Below are 18426 nucleotides of genomic sequence, written 5' to 3'. Positions count from 1 at the left end.
AATCATATGGTATTTGTCTTTCTCTGTCTGACTTATTTCACTTTGCATTATACCCTCTAGGTCCATCCATGTTGCAAATGTCATCAAAGTTTCATTCTCTTTTTATGGCTGAGAAATACTCTGTGAGGACAGTGTTTGAAGGCATCAAAGGCTACTACAGTTTTAGTGTTTTTTCGATTACTGTACTTTATAGATTCTGACTAAAAGTGGTAGTATGTCTAAAAAAAACCCCAAAACACTTCAAACCTATAAGTTCCTGTTGACCAGTGTCACCCCAATAAATTTAATAAAAATAAATAAATTAGTATTTCTCCCCACTGTCTATGTTATTAACTTTTAATTTATAGTTTCATGATTTAATGAGAACTTTGAGAGCCTATTGTGATTGGAATCTTTACAGATTTCTATGCCTAATCCCATTCTAGCTTGACAAAATGCTCCTGCTGTCTAATCATTAGATGTGCTTCTTTTTTTTTTCACGCAGAATATTTTTCAGTGTTGAAAAATTATCTTTTTCTAGCTAACAAAAATTCCATTTGTTTATATTTTAAGACTCTAGTCAAGAAGGAACAATTTTTGTGTGACTTGTTTTCACAAAAAGGGTACCTGGTGAAAATAGTTTGGGACCTAGTAGAAAGGATATTGTAAGTTCTCATACCTCGAAATGTCCATTTAACTACTGGTGTTTGTCGTATATTCCATGTTAGCTTGTATGATTCTGCTTAAGAGTACTATAGCATCCCAGCTGCTTTGATCACATAGACATGATTGGCCTCAATTGTTACATTTCCCTTCTCATTCTAGCTTTGTTTTACAGTTTTAACCTAAGTAGGTTTGCAATATGTTGAAATTATTAAAGGCTGTGAGACATACCTAAAAACGTTCTGGTAAAATCTGCTTTTATAAAAAGAGTAGTGGGAATTTTTAATTATTGTTAGCTAAATTTGCTTAATATTGAAAATTTTGAATTTTAAACGTATAAAAAACTAAAGGAAAATATTTAATTGGAAGATGTGGTTAAATGTTTATTTGCTCCATCAATAACAATATATTAAAAAATATTTTGGTACCAAAAGTACTTCAGTTAACAAGTTGAGGACACAAACTACACAGTGCAATACAGAAGGAAAACATTTTTAAGTAAAAATATTGTAAAATAAAATATTTTTTTTTATGTATACTTGTATTAACTGTTCTCGGAGGGCAAAATGACTCCTTTGTTTTTTGTTTTTATTTTATTTTTATTTTTATTGATTTCAGAGAGGAAGGGAAAGGGAGAGAGAGACAACATCAATGATGAGAGACAATCATTGATCAGCTGCCTCCTGCATGCCCCCTACTGGGGATCGAGCCTGCAACCCAGGCATGTGCCCTTGACTGGAATCAAACCTGGGACCTTTCGGTCTGTAGGCCGACATTCTATCCACTGAGCCAAACTGGCTAGGGCTGACTCCTTTGTTTTTAATGTGTTTGAATCTATGTATAGGATGGGACTAACAATATTTTGATGAGATAATTACTAAGTATTAAATGTTATGAAATCCTGAAGTAAAAATGATACTATAATAATTTTTTAAAATTATTTTTTCCTTTTCTCCACTTCCCTTACAGGACATTGCACTTATTTTGCCAAACTCTTCTGAAGGTTCAATTTCTGAACTAGAGCAGCTCTCCAATTCTCTGCCAAACAAAGAATTGATGGCCTCAATTTGTGACTGTCTACTGGCTATGCTAGCCAACTCAGAGAGCAGTTACAACTGTTTATTGACGTGTGTCAGAACAATGATGTTTCTTACAGAGCATGATTATGGACTATTTCATTTAAAAAGGTAATGTTTTATTTAATATACTCTTGGCTTAATTTTTCACTGTTAACTCCCTCCCCCCCCATATTAATTCATAGCTATTACAGAAGGTTGAAGATGTGATTTCTTTCTCTATATTTATGGAGAAGATTGGTCAGCAGTAGCATGTGCTAATAAATTTACAGGAATAAAAATGTAAATTGAATAGACAGACAAATTAATGTGGACATCTTAGAGCAGCGGTTCTCAACCTGTGGGTCGCGACCCCTTTGGTGGTCGAACGACCCTTTCACAGGGGTCGCGTGAGACCATCCTGCATATCAAATATTTACATTACGATTCATCACAGTAGCAACATTACAGTTATGAAGTAGCAATGAAAATAACTTTATGGTTGGATCACAACATGAGGAACTGTATTTAAAGGGCCAGAAGGTTGAGAACCACTGTCTTAGAGTATTTAGGGAAATCTTATTGTTCCAGGGATGTTAATTCATGCTTTAAGATAATTTGTTTAAAATTATCTTAAAAGGTGATGATAGTGTGGTATTATGGACCCTAAAAGTGCTGATTCTATGGTTTTTATTTTCTAGAGGAATGGCTGAGATTAAATTAATTTGAAATGATATAAACCTCATGCTGCTCAGACTCTCAGACATAATTTCTGATCTGTCTATGCCTCTTTCTTTTTCTTCATGCTGGCTAGATTTTCTTGGGAATTTGTAGGAGTATGCAGGGTTATGAGAAAGAAAGAAGGAGGAAACGTATATTTGTGCTTCTCATTAATTCTTGTAACATTGGTTGAAAAGTTAAGTTCCACGTACTGTGTTTGATGCTGGCTCCTACCCTTCTCCACCTCTTTGTCCTAAAAAAACCTATCTCTTCTAACGTATGTCTTTCTTAGTTGGTGGCACCTTCTGAACACCCAAGTTTTTCTCCTACCCTCCCCATTTCCCAGTATCTCACCAAAGTCTTTAAATTTTACTTCTTTTTTAAAAAAATATACTTCTTTATTGATTTCAGAGAGGAAGGGAGAAGGAGAGAGAGGATAGAAACATCAATGATGAGAGAGAATCATTGATCAGCTACCTCCTGCACACCCACTACTGGGGATCGAGCCCGCAACCCAGGCATGTGCCCTTAGCCAGAATCAAGCCTGGGACCCTTCAGTCCGCAGGCTGACACTCTATCCACTGAGCCAAGCCGGCTAGGGCAAATTTTACTTCTTGAATGTCCTTTTTCCTGTTGCCTGGATATCCTATATAATAAAAGGGTAATATGCAAATTGACCAAATGGTGGAACGACCAGTTACTATGTCTCTCACTGACCACCAGGGGGCAGATGTTCAACACGGGGAGCGCTGCTCAGCCAGAAGCCAGGCTAACGGCTGGCTGGCAAGCGCAGCGGCGGCGGCAGGAGCCTCTCCTGCCTCCACGGCAGCACTAAGGATGTTTGCTGGCTTAGGCCCACCCCCTGAGGCAAGCAAGCCTAAGCCGTCAGTCGGACATCCCCCGAGGGCTCCCAGACTGTGAGAGGGCGCAGGCTGGGCTGAGGGGCCCTCCCCATCCCCCCTTTCCAGTGAACAAATGTCGTGTATCGGGCCTTTAGTTTACTTTATATCTTTTAAAACTCACCTTATACACTGCACTTCCAAGAAAGCCAAAAATCTTTCCTAAATCCTCCATTACTGGCTGGGTTAGGTGCTTTCACAAATATCCTTTGCATACCTGTGCCACAGTATTATATGTGATTTTTAAAAAAATATATTTTTGTATTGATTCAGAGAGGAAAGGAGAGGAGGAGAGATAGAAACATCAATGATGAGAGAGAATCATCAATTGGCTGCCTCCTGCAGGCCCCACACTGGGAATCAAGCCCACAACCCAGGCATATGCCTTGACCAGTTCATAGGTCGATGCTCAATCACTGAGCCACGCTGAGCGGACTATATGTGATGATTTTAGATATATATATGTATATATATATTTTATTTATTGCTTAAAGTATTACAAAGGGTATTACATATGTGTCCATTTTATCCCCCCGCCCTAGACAGTCCCCTAGCCTCCCCTATCCCCCAGTGTCTTATGTCCATTGGTTATGCTTATGTGCATGCATACAAGTCCTTTAGTATATATTTTTTTAATTGATTTCAAAGAGGAAGGGAGATGGGGAGAGAGAGAGAGAGAGAAACATCAATGAGGAGAGAAAATCCTTTGGGATTAAGTTCATAAAATGTTCTCTACGACCAAGGTCCATAAGTTTAATACCTATGCTTTCTTGTAAGTAATTTATTGCTTCAGATATTATATTTAGGTCTTTGATCCATTTTGAATTAATTTTTGTACATGGGGATAAACTGTAATCTAGTTTCATTCTTTTGCATGTGGCTTTCTAATTTTCCCAGCACCATTTGTTTATTTTTTAAATATTTACTTTACTGATTTCAGAAAGGAAGGAAGAGGGAGAGAGAGAAATCAATGATGAGAGAGAATAATTGATTGGCTAGCTGCCTCCTGCCTGCCCCCTACTAGGGTTTGGGCCCCGCAACCTGGGCATGTGCCCTGATCTGGAATCAAAACGTGACCTCCTGGTTCATAGGTCAACAGTCAACCACTGAGCACTCTGACTGGGCCCAGCACCATTTATTAAAGAGGCTTTCTTTTCTCCATTGTGTGTTTCTGCCTCCTTTGTTGATTTTATATCTGGGCTCTCAGTTCTGTTCCATTGATCTATGTGTCTATGTTTCTGCTAATACCATGCTGTTTTGATTATCATAACACTGGAGATCGAACCTTCAATCCAGGCATGTGCCCTAAATAGGTATCAAACCATGACCTCCTGGTTCACAGGTTGATGCTCAGCCACTGATCTTTGCTTTTTTAAAAGTTTTAATATCTTTGGTAAAGCTCTTGTTTTGTTCATTATTTTGTTTTCTGAGTGCATTGAATTGCCTGTCTACATTTTCTTACATCTCGTTGACTGTTTTCAGAACTGCAGTCTTGAACTCTCTATCATTTATATCACATATTTTCATGTGTTCATTGAATATCAAAATTAAGAAACTAACCTTGACATATTATTATTAACTAAAATTTTCTTTTTAAGAGCTTAAAGCTTATCTTTAAAAGGAAATAACTATAAATAATGCTTTGATACATGGTTTGTATACACAGACACACCAAAGTATTTTTTGCTTTTTAAAAAATGGTGGACTAAGTTTCATTCTGTCTGAACTGAGATAGTTCATTTCTCATACTAGATTTATATGTTCAGATTTTAAGACTTTTCCTCTTTCTCTTTTAAAATTTACAGTTCTTTAAGGAAAAACAGTAATGCTCTGCATAGTTTACTGAAACGTGTGGTCAGCACTTTTAGTAAGGACACAGGTGAACTGGCATCTTCATTTTTGGAATTTATGAGACAGATTCTTAACTCTGACACAGTGGTAAGTATGTATGTATATCATATGTATTTGTATTCTTAAAGTTTATCATAAGTGAAGAAATAACTTGGTTTCAAAAAAAATCTTGGAATAATGTTTTTTGGAACTTGGAATTTAGAATCTTGTTTTTTTATTTATTAAAAATTATAGATGTTTGAGTAGACTTTACTGAATTCTCATTTACTAGACATTAATTTATGAATACTGATTTTGCAACTTAAAAAGAGAAAAATACTATCCATACTGTATTTTTTACATTGAGTTGCTTTGCTAGGGTCACTCAAAATAGTCACGTTTTATCAGTGTCTTAATTATTTATTTAGTGTCATTTAAATGAGCATTTATTGATTGTGTTTTGGCTGCTGTGAGTTTAGGGTATTTATACTAGACTATTTTGGATTCATCTTAGATATAAATTAAAGCTTACTTAGTTCTAAAATCTTAAGAGTTTCTCTTATTAGTATTTTACAAAATCATGCTATATTTTGTGGACACATTTCCAGAAGCCATTAATAGGCCTGCCTTTAGGAAGTGCTTTTGGTCAAACAAGTTTGGAAACGTCTCCATTGATGGAACTTAACTGGGTACATTAGTATATGACAAGCTCTAAGAGGTTCCGGATAAATAGAAACTTGCTTTACTGCAATCTAATCCAATTTTGTCAAAATGTATTGCTTGCAAAATACCTCTGTGTGTGTGCGTGTGTGTGTACACGTGCACACTTGTTAATATTCCGTGGGTTAGTATTCTGTCAACACTGATTTAAGAAATTTTGCTTATATTTAAATTTCTATTTGGGAAGAGTTGTAGAGGACTGTTTAGTACAGTGTTACCAAATAAATATAATATGGAAGGTTTTCATAGGAAAAAAATAAGTTTATTGTATTTCTGTTATGCATATATTTTATATTGAAAATATTTACTTCAATAAGCCCTTCTTGGCTACCTATTCTATTTTTAGCAGTTGTGCCAGTTTCATTGCTAAATTATTGTTTGTTTTGTGTCACATATAGTTTTTTAAAATGATTAAGTTTACCAGATGTTTTGATTTTAGAAGATTGGCATGTTTAACAGTAGGAGTGTGGCTATCTTAAAGAGATTTACTACTTATTATTTTCACCAGATCATAAGTGACATTGTAATAAAACAGTATGGTGGATTTTGTTTTCTTACACATATGGTCAGTTAAACAGTCACTAATAAAAACCACCAACCAGTGTTTATTCATGATATCCAGAATCTGCTGGGCCCTCAAGTACTCTGAGTAATGCTTTTTATTCATCCCTTATCAATGCATTTTTTTTTCTTACCTGCTTCGTTAGGAAGATTAAGGTTATTTTGTTTAATTTCTAAATCATTGCACTCCCTCTTAGATTGTTTCCTTGTTCTTTTTAATCTCTTGTTTTTCTTCCTTAATCAGGAAAAATGTTTCCCTACATTACCTCATTTCTATCTATGGCATAGATCTCCCTTCTAATATTCTATCTGATTCCTTTTCTCTCCTGTCCTTGCTCTTAGCTAATGGATAGAATTTCTGAATATTGAAAATAAAATTCATTATCTTCCCCCATAAACTTATTTTATGTTTTTATGCCATTGATCTTCCCTGACATTCAAGATAGAAGTCATGAAATAGTAGCCAGTTTTCCCTCTTCTGTTCATGATTTTCAGCAGCTGCTCATTCTTCATTAATTTATAAACAAACCTTTTATACTTTACTAGAGGCCTGGTGCACGAGATTTGTGTACTGGGGGTGAGGGTGTTCCCTTAGCCTGACCTGCGCCCTCTCACAGTCCAGGACCTTTTGTTCCTGCATTAAGCGTCTGCCTCCCCCCCCCGCCCCCCCCTCAGTACACGTCAGAGCGACTGGTCGTTCCACCGTTCAGTCAATTTGCATATTACGCTTTTATTATATAGGATTTCATCTTTTGATTTCACCACTTCTACCTTAAAATTTTCCTTCTTGCTCCTCCTTTTATGTAACATTTTTATTGAGAAGAATTTCACACCCCATAAAATTCACCCTTTTAAAATGACGATTCAGTAGTTTTTAGTTTATTCATAGAAACCATCATCACTACCTAATTTTAGAATGATTTCATAACCCACCAAAGAACCTTTGTATCCATTAACAGAAATTCCCCATTCTCTTTTGCCCCTACCCCCTGGCAGCCACTAAGGGCATTGTATTGAATTTATAGATCAATTTTGGGAGCATTACCATTAAATCATCATGTCCAGGAAAGTGGGATGGCTGTACATTTATTTGGGTTGTTTTAAATTTCTTTCTACTATGTTGTATTGTTTTAAAAATATAAGTCTTATGCCTCTAAATTGGGAATTTTTAAAAGCTATTATAAATGGAATTGTTTCTTAATTTCATCTCTGAATTGTTCTTTATGTTTAGAAATACAATTAAATTTTATACATTGATGTTGTGTCCGACACCTTGTTGAAGTTTTTTATTAGTTTTTTTTAGTTTCCTTAGGATTTTATATATACAAGGTCATGTCATATATAGAGGTAGTAGTCTACCTTCTTTTTTTCCAATCTGGATACCTTTTTAATTTTTTCCTTGCCTTGTTCTCACAAGAACCTCTAGTATACGTTGAATACAAGTGACAAGAATTGATGTTTTTATCTTGTTCTTAATCTTAAGGAGAAGGCATTCAATCTCTGACCATTAAATACAATGTTAGCTATAATTACTCATACATGCCCTTTATGAGGCTGAAGATATTTCCTTCCTTTTGTAGTTCTTATTGAGTGTTTTTATCATGAAAGGTGTTGGATTTTGCTAAATGCTTTTCCGTCTCTACTGAGATGACCATGTTGTTTTCCCCCATATTCCGTATATTATGTGTTCTGCCTGTACCAGTGTATTTTCCATTGGATATTTTTGTTGAGAAATTTTGGTGCCAGTATATTGAGTGCATGTGTTTACCTATTTATTGTGTGAATCTTACTCAAAGAAAACGTATTTCAATTTTGAAGTGACTAAATCCTTCTTGAAACTAGCCATTTGTACTGATATAAAACCAAAACATTAAGAGGAAGATTGCAGAAAAATGACTTAAATATCTGAGTAAGTTTGGAAGCACCTTTGCAAATTTCGTTCTCAAATTTGATTTGTGTGTGACATTTGCAGGGATGTTGTGGAGATGATAGTGGTCTCATGGAAGTAGAGGGAGCTCATCCATCACGGACGATGAGTATTAATGCTGCAGAGTTAAAACAGCTTCTACAAAGCAAAGAAGAAAGTCCAGAAAATTTGTTCCTTGAACTAGAGAAACTTGTTTTGGTAAAAAATAAAGATAAAAACAGAAATAAAATAAAAACATTGCATTCTTTTCCATTTGACTAGCACAAGTTTTTCTAGTGACTTTTTAAAAATAGTGAATCCTGCCCTAGCCAGTTTTGCTTCTGGTTAGAATGTCAGCCCATGGACAGAAGGGTCGCAGGTTCAATTCCGGTCAAGGGCATGTACCTCGGTTGCAGGCTTGATCCCCTGGTTGGGATGCGTGCAGGAAGCAATCATCGATGTGTCTCACATCGATGTTTTTCTCCCTCCTTTCTCCTCTTTCTAAAGATCAATGGAAAAAATATCCTTGGGTGAGGATTAATAACAACAAAAAAACAGTGAATCCTCGGTTGGGTATTATAGCATTTGAAATAACTCTGAATTAATAATCTGGAGTGAAGTCCTTCATATTGTGAAGAATCTTGAGTATATGAAGGCAGTACTTTTTGAGTTGTTTATTGTTTGAGTTCAGATGCCCCTGCTACCATTCTTTAGAAATAAATAATAAGTGTTTTTGGTGTTTGCTTTATTTTAATATGTTTAATGTTAAGTTGATAATTCCCTGATGGTACTCCAAATTTTTTAAGTAATGAAATAATATAAACTTTTCTACTAAAAAGTTAATAGATTTGGGGCATAAATGTTCTAGTTTTACCTGCATCTTCTTATTTTGTTTTGTTTGTATTTAGGAACATTCAAAAGATGATGACAATCTGGATTCGTTGTTGGACAATGTAGTTGGACTTAAGCAGATGCTTGAGTCATCAGGTGATCCTTTACCTCTCGGTGACCAAGACGTAGAACCTGTACTTTCAGCTCCAGAATCTCTCCAGAATCTGTTTAACAATAGGTAAAACAAGCAATATTTTGTGGTTGAGTAGATATAGTGTATTAATGGCTGGAGGTCTATAAATGGCCAGCTTGCTATTTTTCTGTAACGGGGAAGATAGTAAAATTCTAGGCTTTGCAGGCCACATTAAGCCTCTGTTACATATTCTTCTTTACGTACAAACCATTTCTAACTTGTAGGCTGTACCAAAACAGGCCAGTAGAATGGGGATCATAGTTTACTTATCCCTGATATGCAGTGCCTCTTGATCTTTGGAGCACTGTACTTTCAGAGCATAATGACTATTCATTGTACTGGAATTAGTCTCTGAATTTAGAAAAAATATGGACATTTTTTGTACACTTTGGTACATTTTAATAAACTTGACTTTTTGTAAGTAAACCCAGTGCTGTTTTATTTTACTGAAAGGTCAAAATTTGTCACTACAAGATTAGTTTCCAAGTTATTGATTTTTAAGGATACTTAATTCTTAAATAACTTTTTAAATTAATTTTTTAAGTGCTAATTTCCAATACTTTTATAGGGTGACATTTTAAATTGTACTTTCCACAGATTTTATTCTAATTGGAAGATGTTAAAATTTTTATTTTGGATTTCTTCTTTTTTCTAAATTCTTTTTTTGTTCTAGGACTGCATATGTACTAGCTGATGTCATGGATGATCAATTGAAATCTATGTGGTTTACTCCATTTCAGGCTGAAGATATTGATGCGGACCTGGATTTGGTATAATTTTATTACTAAATATTTAGAAAAAAAGTTGTTGTTTCTTTGTGTATTGTTAGCTCTAATATATAGCTGTTACTAGTTCATTTGGGGACCAGTACTGCATACTTTTTATGTCAGTCACCCACTTAATAGTGTCCAAAACTCAGATTTTATGCTACTTGTTTTGCTTCTTTCTGGTTAGTGATCTGTATATATGGGAATGAGACATTTTATTTTTATTTTTTTTAAATATATTCTTCTTGACTTCAGAGAGGAACGGAGAGGGATAGAAGAGAGAAATATCAGTGATGAGAGAGAATCATTGATTGGTTGCCCCTTGCACGCCCTCTACTGGGGATCGAGCCTGCAACCCAGACTTGTGCCCTTTACCTGAATGGAACCAGGGACCCTTCAGTCCCCAGGCCGACGCTCTACTACTGTTCACTGAACCACGCCGGCTAGGGCAAGAATGAGACATTTTAGGGGAAAATCACATTTTTGCATAAGTACTCTTAAGTAATTTGTTTTCTTATATTTTTAGGAATATAAGAAAATTATCCCCCCAAATTAATAATCATTCCTGTGTTTGTGTTTAAGGAGAGGAATGGTGTTGTGTTATCTACTCTTAATTTGAGGAAATATAAGAATGTATTCTAACTACATTATTAGGATAATGTAGTACTAATGCAAATCGACATCCTTAAATATAATGCTGAGTAGGAAATAGTATAGTTACATTAAGACTGAAAATTCAGTGTAGTCTGTGCTTCTCAGAGATATGTCAGGGAGGATGATTTGAGCTACATCTTATGGTACCATCTATACTAATAAAAGGGTAATATGCTAATTAGACCAGACGTCTTCTGGACGTCCTTCCTGACAAAGCCGGGCCCCAGGCGAAGCTGCTGGTGGTCCTGGGTGAAGCTGCCTATGGTCCTAGGTGCCTGTGGCCGGCCCAGGCTGAGCCGCCGGGGGTCCTGGGGTTCTGGGTGTCTGCGGCTGGCCCCGGCCGAGCCGCCGGGGATCCCGGGTGCCTGCGGTCAGCCTGAGGTGGGGAAACTCGGGCCCTGGGCGCCTGCGGCTGGCCAGAGGGAGGGAAGCCCAGGTCCTGGGTGTGGGGGCCGAGGCAGAGGGGTTAGGGCCGATCAGGCAGGCAGTCAGGCTAGTGGTTAGGAGCCAGTGGTCCCGGATTGTGAGAGGGTGCAGGTCAGGCTGAGGGGCCTCCCCCCCCCTGCACGAATTTCGTGTACCAGGCCTCTAGTATATTATTTTTTTTATCAAATGAATATATATATTTGATATTTTCTGTTCTAAAAAATGCTAATACTCATCAGGTACAATAAAGTTTTTTAAATGATTCACATTTAAAGTGTATTTAATGTATTGAGGATTCTTTTTCCTTATTTAAAAGATCACATACAAACCAGTTTAAGTCTCATCAAACAATTAATTTCTTGCCCTGCGGTGTGGGTCGATGGTTGAGTGTCGACCCATGAACCAGGAGGTTACTGTCTAATTCCATGTTGGGGCATATGCCCGGGTTGTGGGCTCATGCAATAGGCAGCCAATCAATGATTCTCATCATTGATGCTTCTATCTCTCCCTCTTCCTTCCTCTCTGAAATCAGAAAAACATATTTATAAAAAAAGAATTAATTTTTTTCCCATTGGAAATTGGTCATTGATTCTTTAGAAGAACTGTGCTGTCCAGCAGAACTTTATGTAGTGGCAGAAATGTTCCATATCCTGCCCAGTACAGTAGCCACCAGCCTTATGTGACTGGTGAGCCATGAAATGTTGCTAATGTGATTAACGAACTGTATTTTATTTTTATTTTAATTAATTTAAAATTAAATAGGTTTATGTGGCTAGTGCCTATTGGCATCACATAAAACATTTGTGTTACAAATTGTTCTTTTTGTAAACTTCACTTTGGATCACAACTGTGTTGCAGGGATGACTGTGACCTTACATGGTGTAGGGAAATTTTAAGTCTTTTAGGTTTGATAAATTTGAATAAAACCTAAGTAAACGTAATTTTCATTTCTCTGAAAGTAAACTTAGGTTGGAACCTCACTAAATGCGTAGAACTTTGAGATCTGTTGCACAAAATCCTTTTATAGCAGATAGGTTGACTATATATAAGACTTGCAGAATATGTTATTTTCATATTCTTTTGGAAAAGTTCTGGGGATACTACATTGTTAATTTATATAGAGAAATCCTGAGTTTTTTGTCAGGCAGCATAGGTCTCAGATTAAACACTTCCGTGAGGAGGAATGCCAAACCCATCCCCCCACCAAGAAAAACCCACAATTGAATTCCTAAGATTTTTTTTTTTTTTTAACTACCAGTGATGTTGCTTTTTGAAAAGATGAGGGAAAGAGGCAGGCCTATAATTAGTCATATAATTTATAGGAAGTAAGAATTTCCATAGTCAAGTGTTGCATTAATAGTTACATTTAAGGTGTATATTTCATTTTATTTAATTTTTATGACTGCAGGTAAAAGTGGACTTAATTGAACTCTCTGAAAAATGCTGTAGTGACTTTGACTTGCACTCAGAATTAGAGCGCTCATTTTTGTCAGAACCATCATCTCCAGGGAGAACCAAGACCACCAAAGGATTCAAACTTGGCAAGCACAAGCATGAGACCTTTATAACTTCAAGGTAACATTTATTCTACTGAAGATTCTGATTGTGGTCATATACGTTTATTTATTTTAATGTATTTTAAGCTAGACACATGGCTATTAAAGGATAGAGGAAGCCTTGGCTGGTGTGGCTTGGCTGGTTGGGGATTGTTTGTGCACCAGGAGGTTGCCGGTTCAATTCCTAGTCAAGGACACATGCCCGGGTTGCACACTTGATCCCCAGTAGGGGGTGTGCAGGAGGCAGCCAGTCAGTGTTGCACTCTCACATTGATGTTTCTCTCTCCCTTCCGCTTTCTCTAAAAATCAATAAACTATTTTTTTAAAAAGGATAAAGGAAGTTGCCATAATGCTTGAATCATGAATATTGTTTGGAAAATAAATTTTTGGGGGGAAATTTTTAAAAAAATAATAATTTGGCCAATACATACCCAGTACATTTGTTTATTATTCCACTTTATGAGAGTTTGGAAGGTTTGAACAAGAGTGAATTGACTTATTTAAAATAATTGTTAGTCATACCAATAAAACGTGAGTGCTATTCTTAGCTAGTTTTATTGTATTCCATGGAAAGTACAGGTATATCTTGGGAGATATACAGGTTTGGTTCCAGACTACTACAATAAAGTAAATATCATAATATGAGTTATATGAAATTTTTTGTTTCTTGGTGCATGTAAAGGTTATGTTTACCCTATACTATAGTCTATTAAGTGTGCAATATCATTGTGTCTAAAATCCAATGTACATACCTTAATTAAAAAATACTGGACTGCTAAACGATACTATCATCTGAGCCTTCGGTGAGTCATTCTTTTTACTGATGTAGGATCTTGCCTTCAATTTATAAAAAATGCAATATCTATGAAGTTCAGTAAAGTAAGGCACATTAAAGCAAGGTTTGCCTGTAATGGAAATATTTGCAAAGTAACAACAATTGGAATAAGAAATAATTGACATGTAGTTTTCATATTGCAAAGATTGATTTATATTTTCATTGGAAGTATATATATTTTTTAAATGTTTTCATGGTCTATTTTTGTTTTAATAGTGGAAAATCCGAGTACATTGAACCTGCCAAACGAGCTCATGTTGTGCCACCACCAAGAGGAAGGGGCAGGGGAGGATTTGGACAGGGTATACGACCCCATGATATTTTTCGTCAGAGAAAACAGAACACAAGCAGACCACCATCTATGCACGTGGATGACTTTGTTGCAGCTGAAAGTAAAGAAGTGGTCCCGCAAGATGGGATACCCCCACCAAAACGACCACTCAAAGTATCACAGAAGATTTCTTCTCGTGGTGGATTTTCAGGCAATCGAGGAGGACGGGGAGCTTTTCACAGTCAAAATAGGTTTTTCACACCGCCTGCCTCAAAAGGTAACTACTTATATATGTTTTCTTTCTCTTTTTTTTGTTTTGTTTTGTTAATCCTCACCTGAGGATATTTTTTCCATAGATTTTTAGAGAGAGTGGAAGGGGGGACAGAGAGAGAAAGAGAGAGAGAGAGAGAGAGGAACATTGATGTGAGAGTCACACATTGATTGGTTGCTTTCTGCATGTGCCCCAACTGGGACTGGGGATCGAACCTGCAACCTAGGTACTTGCCCTTGACTGGAAATCAAACCTGTGACCTTTCAAGTCGCAGGCCAACACTAACCACTGATCACCACCAGCCAAGGTTGTGTATATTTTCTAATGGATTAGAACAGCGATTTTCTACCAGTGTGCTGCAAGAGTTTTAAAACATGCACTACCTGACTATTTAGTTGGGGGCACTGACCTCTTCCCTTAGATTGCCAAATAAAAAAATGACAACAGCCAACACAATAGTCGTCAAGTGTGAATAAAAAAAAATTATACCTTTTTTTTGGTGTGCTGCAGAATTTTAGTAATTAGTTTGTGTGTGTCATGAGATGAAAAAGGTTGAAAATTGCTGGGTTAGAATAGTGGAATATTAGAATACTAAATAGAAATTATTGAGATGGTAGTGATTCAGATAAAGTATTTTTCTGTTACTAAAATTAAGCTGCCTCTTGAACTTTGCAGCGGTACTATTTGCAGAGCATTTTATTGGATAGGGAAAAAATCTTATTTAAATTAACCTTTGCTTAATTTAAGCACATTTAGTGATAAGTTTAATTAAGTCTGGGCTAATTATTTTCATTTTTACATTAAGAATTATGTTTATCTTTTCTGAATAATATTTATACATTATTTTTTTTAAAATATATTTTATTGATTTTTTACAGAGAGGAAGGGAGAGAGATAGTTAGAAACATCGATGAGAGAGAAACATCGATCAGCTGCCTCCTGCACATCTCCCACTGGGGATATGCCCGCAACCCAGGTACATGCCCCTGACTGGAATCGAACCTGGGACCCTTCAGTCCACAGGCCGACGCTCTATCCACTGAGCCAAACCGGTTTTGGCATATACATTATTTTTGTAGTTGTACTTATCAACAATTTCCCGAAGATTTTTCTGTATATTCACCATTGATTCTCTTGTGTAATTGATTCCTAATGTAATATTTAATGTTTTAAATTGTTTCAAGATTTTAGAAACTGAGTTTATTCATAGATACTATGCTTCACCAGTAGATTGAGGACATGTTTTTTTGCTGCTGTGGAGGGTAGGAGTGGAAGAGAATAGAAGTTTACATTAATAGCAAACACAGAGCTGTGTTAGGGATGGTTATAAGCACTTGACATGTAATACTCTCACATCAACCCCATGAGGTAGGTTTTGTTAATACAACCACTTTACAGAAGAGAAAACTGTCAGGACACATAAGTGTAAGTGGTGAAACCAGTATGTGAACCTGGCAATCTGGCTCCAGAGCTTCTGCCCCTAACCATGTATGGTGCTGGCTCTCTGCAGTATATTTCATTTACAAAAATTTCAGGTTATCTTCCATTCCTTTGGAAGGTTAAGGAAAACCTGTCAGGTCTTTCTTAATCCAACTGAAGTTGTGAAAAAAGATTTTGATTGTGTTGCCTTTAGGAAACTACAGCCGTCGGGAAGGAACAAGAGGCTCCAGTTGGAGCGCTCAGAATACTCCTCGAGGAACTTACAATGAAAGTCGCGGAGGCCAGAGCAATTTTAATAGGGGCCCTCTTCCACCTTTACGACCACTTAGTTCTACAGGTAAACATTCTTCCTACTTGATATTGCTGAGGGAGGGAAGTGAATCCTCATTTTCAAATTGTTAAATGTCATGTACTCTGGTTCTGGGAGAGAATATTTTAGAATGTAACCGTGTAATTCTAAAGTCAATTTAATTTTATATCTGAATGAGTGCCCAATGTACATTTTCTATAGAAATAATCAAAATTGTGGATTCTGAACTTTGTGTATAGTCTGAGCAGTTTCATGGTGATGTGCGCTGTTTTTCTATTTTAATAATGAAAGCCAACCCTTAGGTACATTTTTGACCAAAGTATTTTAAGAACAGACATATCTTCATAAGGTGTCTTCTATTTTTAGTTACTGTATTATATTGTGTGTATAACCCTTAACAGCTTTATTTGAGATGTTGTACTCATATATGAAACAATTTACCTATTTAAAGAGGACAATTCACACTGGTCTTCAACACATTCATAGAACTTGTACGTGGATTTTAAAGGAGCAAAGGATAATTTCTGTTTTGGTTTGAGCTCAGTGTTACAGATGGGTCTTCATATAGTGGGAAAGGAAAGGGTGTTGCAACTAACACTGTGTTCTTTCTTTTATAGGCTACCGCCCAAGTCCTCGTGACCGGGCTTCAAGAGGCCGTGGGGGACTTGGACCTTCCTGGGCAAGTGCAAATAGCGGCAGTGGAGGCTCAAGAGGAAAGTTTGTCAGTGGAGGCAGTGGTAGAGGTCGTCATGTACGGTCCTTTACACGATAAAAGTTACTTTGGGAACATCCTAAGTATATATGAACATTTCATGACAACAAAAAACAATAAAATAAGACATTGAAGGACCAACTTAACCTTTTAGCAGTTACCTGGAAACTCTGAAAAAATATTTTTATCTGAAGAAAGCAGATTTTGTTTGATACATAACACAAGATTTCAATAAAAATCCAAACTTTGTATGTATGTTTTTATATATTTTTTCTCCTTCTTATACAAGACTAGAAAATTTCTTAGGTAGAAAAATGAATGATGAAATTACTTTTGTCTTAGTGTATACCTTGCCTAGACCACAGATGTTCCCAATATTTCCTCAGCTCATGGTACCCTTTAGCGTTTCAGTAATTCTTTTTTTTTTGGCACATCTAGGACTAAAGAAATGCATAATACTTCCATTTATTAAGCAGTCAGGTCCAAACAACTTAATAAGAATTTATATCATAAGCATTAGTAACTGTGGACACTGTACAGCTTCTCACCCCTTGGAACCAGCGTGGATCGACACTGCTACTATCATTTCCAGTTCCACTATGCTTTTTGCACAGTACTTTTGATCACAACTGCTGAAAACCCAGTTTTTAAAAGATACACTGTCATGGGAAGAAATATAAAACCACCTAATATTGAAAAGATAAACTACCTCACCCCAGTAGTTGGTGTTATGTCCAATAGATGTGTTCCCCTCAAAAATTTGAAACAAACCCTGACCCTTCTGCTAATTTACTAGGGTGCCCTGATACATAGTTTGGGGAACCTTTTTGACTAACAAAAGAAACACAACGTTCTTCTGTACATTAGAAATGTGTATGTACTTTGTGTTTCAGCTTTATACTTATACCTACATTTGCTATTTTATTACAGTTATCTGAAGTCTAAAATGAGGTGTGTCCTAATAGTTATTTTGGGAGTCCAAAATATCTAATAAAATCTGGACTTTATATACAGAAATAAAGTTTATAACAGAAAATAGCCATATTTTCCCCAAGAGATAACACTGAGCCTATATAACTGACATAATAGAGACTTCTCGCCCAGGCGGTGTGGCTCAGTGGTTGAGTGTGGACCCATGAATCAAGAGGTCACCTGTTCAATTCCTAGTAGGGGCACACCCCCAAGTTGCAAGCGTGATCCCGGGAGGTGGGGGGGGTGGGCAGTGAGAGGATGGAGGGTGTGCAGGAGGTGCAGGAGGCAGCTGCAGCCGATGGATGTTTCTCATCAATGTTTCTTCTCTCTCCCTCTCTCTCAAATCAATAAAAAATAAATAAAAATAAAGACTTAAACAACAAAGTGTGTATGAGTCTCACTTCATTCCTTTATCATCATGTTTTGCTGAACTATTTGTGAGTGAATACAGTGTTTGTTAGAACGCCTTTAATAAAAGCTCAGCTCTAAAGATTGTGATGTTTAAGTGAAAAGTAAAGGAAATCTCATATCCCTAATGGCCTCAGAAAAACCAGGATAACTAAACCCCTTTCAATTCTCAAACCTAATAAGCTCATCTCTAAAGATAACATTCACATTGGATAGAATTCAAAGTTTGTCCCTAATACCTGACCAAATACATGTAATAATTGTTTCTTAAGTAATTACATTTGTTAATAAAATATGGCTATATGTACATTTTTTTAATGGAATGCTTCATAAATTTGTGTGTCATCCTTGTGTAGGGGCCATGCTAATCTCTCTATTGTTCCAATTTTAGTATATGTACCACCGAAGCAAGCACTATAGGTACATTTCTTGATTTGTTTTTTAGCT

At 36.4% G+C, this 18426-nt stretch overlaps 1 protein-coding gene across 1 annotated transcript in view; it reads left to right on the top strand.

The window, feature by feature from the left end:
* Positions 1-16854, top strand: part of VIRMA (vir like m6A methyltransferase associated) — a 49944-nt gene extending 33090 nt beyond the window's left edge. The window contains exons 16-24 of the mRNA XM_081111567.1: positions 1612-1829; positions 5122-5254; positions 8400-8552; positions 9242-9402; positions 10031-10127; positions 12613-12779; positions 13812-14143; positions 15771-15914; positions 16505-16854. Of these exons, the coding sequence (XP_080967693.1) occupies positions 1612-1829; positions 5122-5254; positions 8400-8552; positions 9242-9402; positions 10031-10127; positions 12613-12779; positions 13812-14143; positions 15771-15914; positions 16505-16659 (1560 nt within the window). The 3' untranslated portion in view covers positions 16660-16854. The remainder of the gene's footprint in view (positions 1-1611; positions 1830-5121; positions 5255-8399; positions 8553-9241; positions 9403-10030; positions 10128-12612; positions 12780-13811; positions 14144-15770; positions 15915-16504) is intronic.
* Positions 16855-18426: the final 1572 nt, after the last annotated feature.

The sequence above is a fragment of the Myotis nattereri genome (genome assembly GCF_964212035.1).
Source record: "Myotis nattereri genome assembly, chromosome: 17".
In the NCBI taxonomy this organism is placed as follows: Eukaryota; Metazoa; Chordata; class Mammalia; order Chiroptera; family Vespertilionidae; genus Myotis; species Myotis nattereri.
The sequence above is the reverse complement of the archived record's forward strand: the minus strand, read 5'-3'. Positions and strand labels throughout refer to the sequence as shown.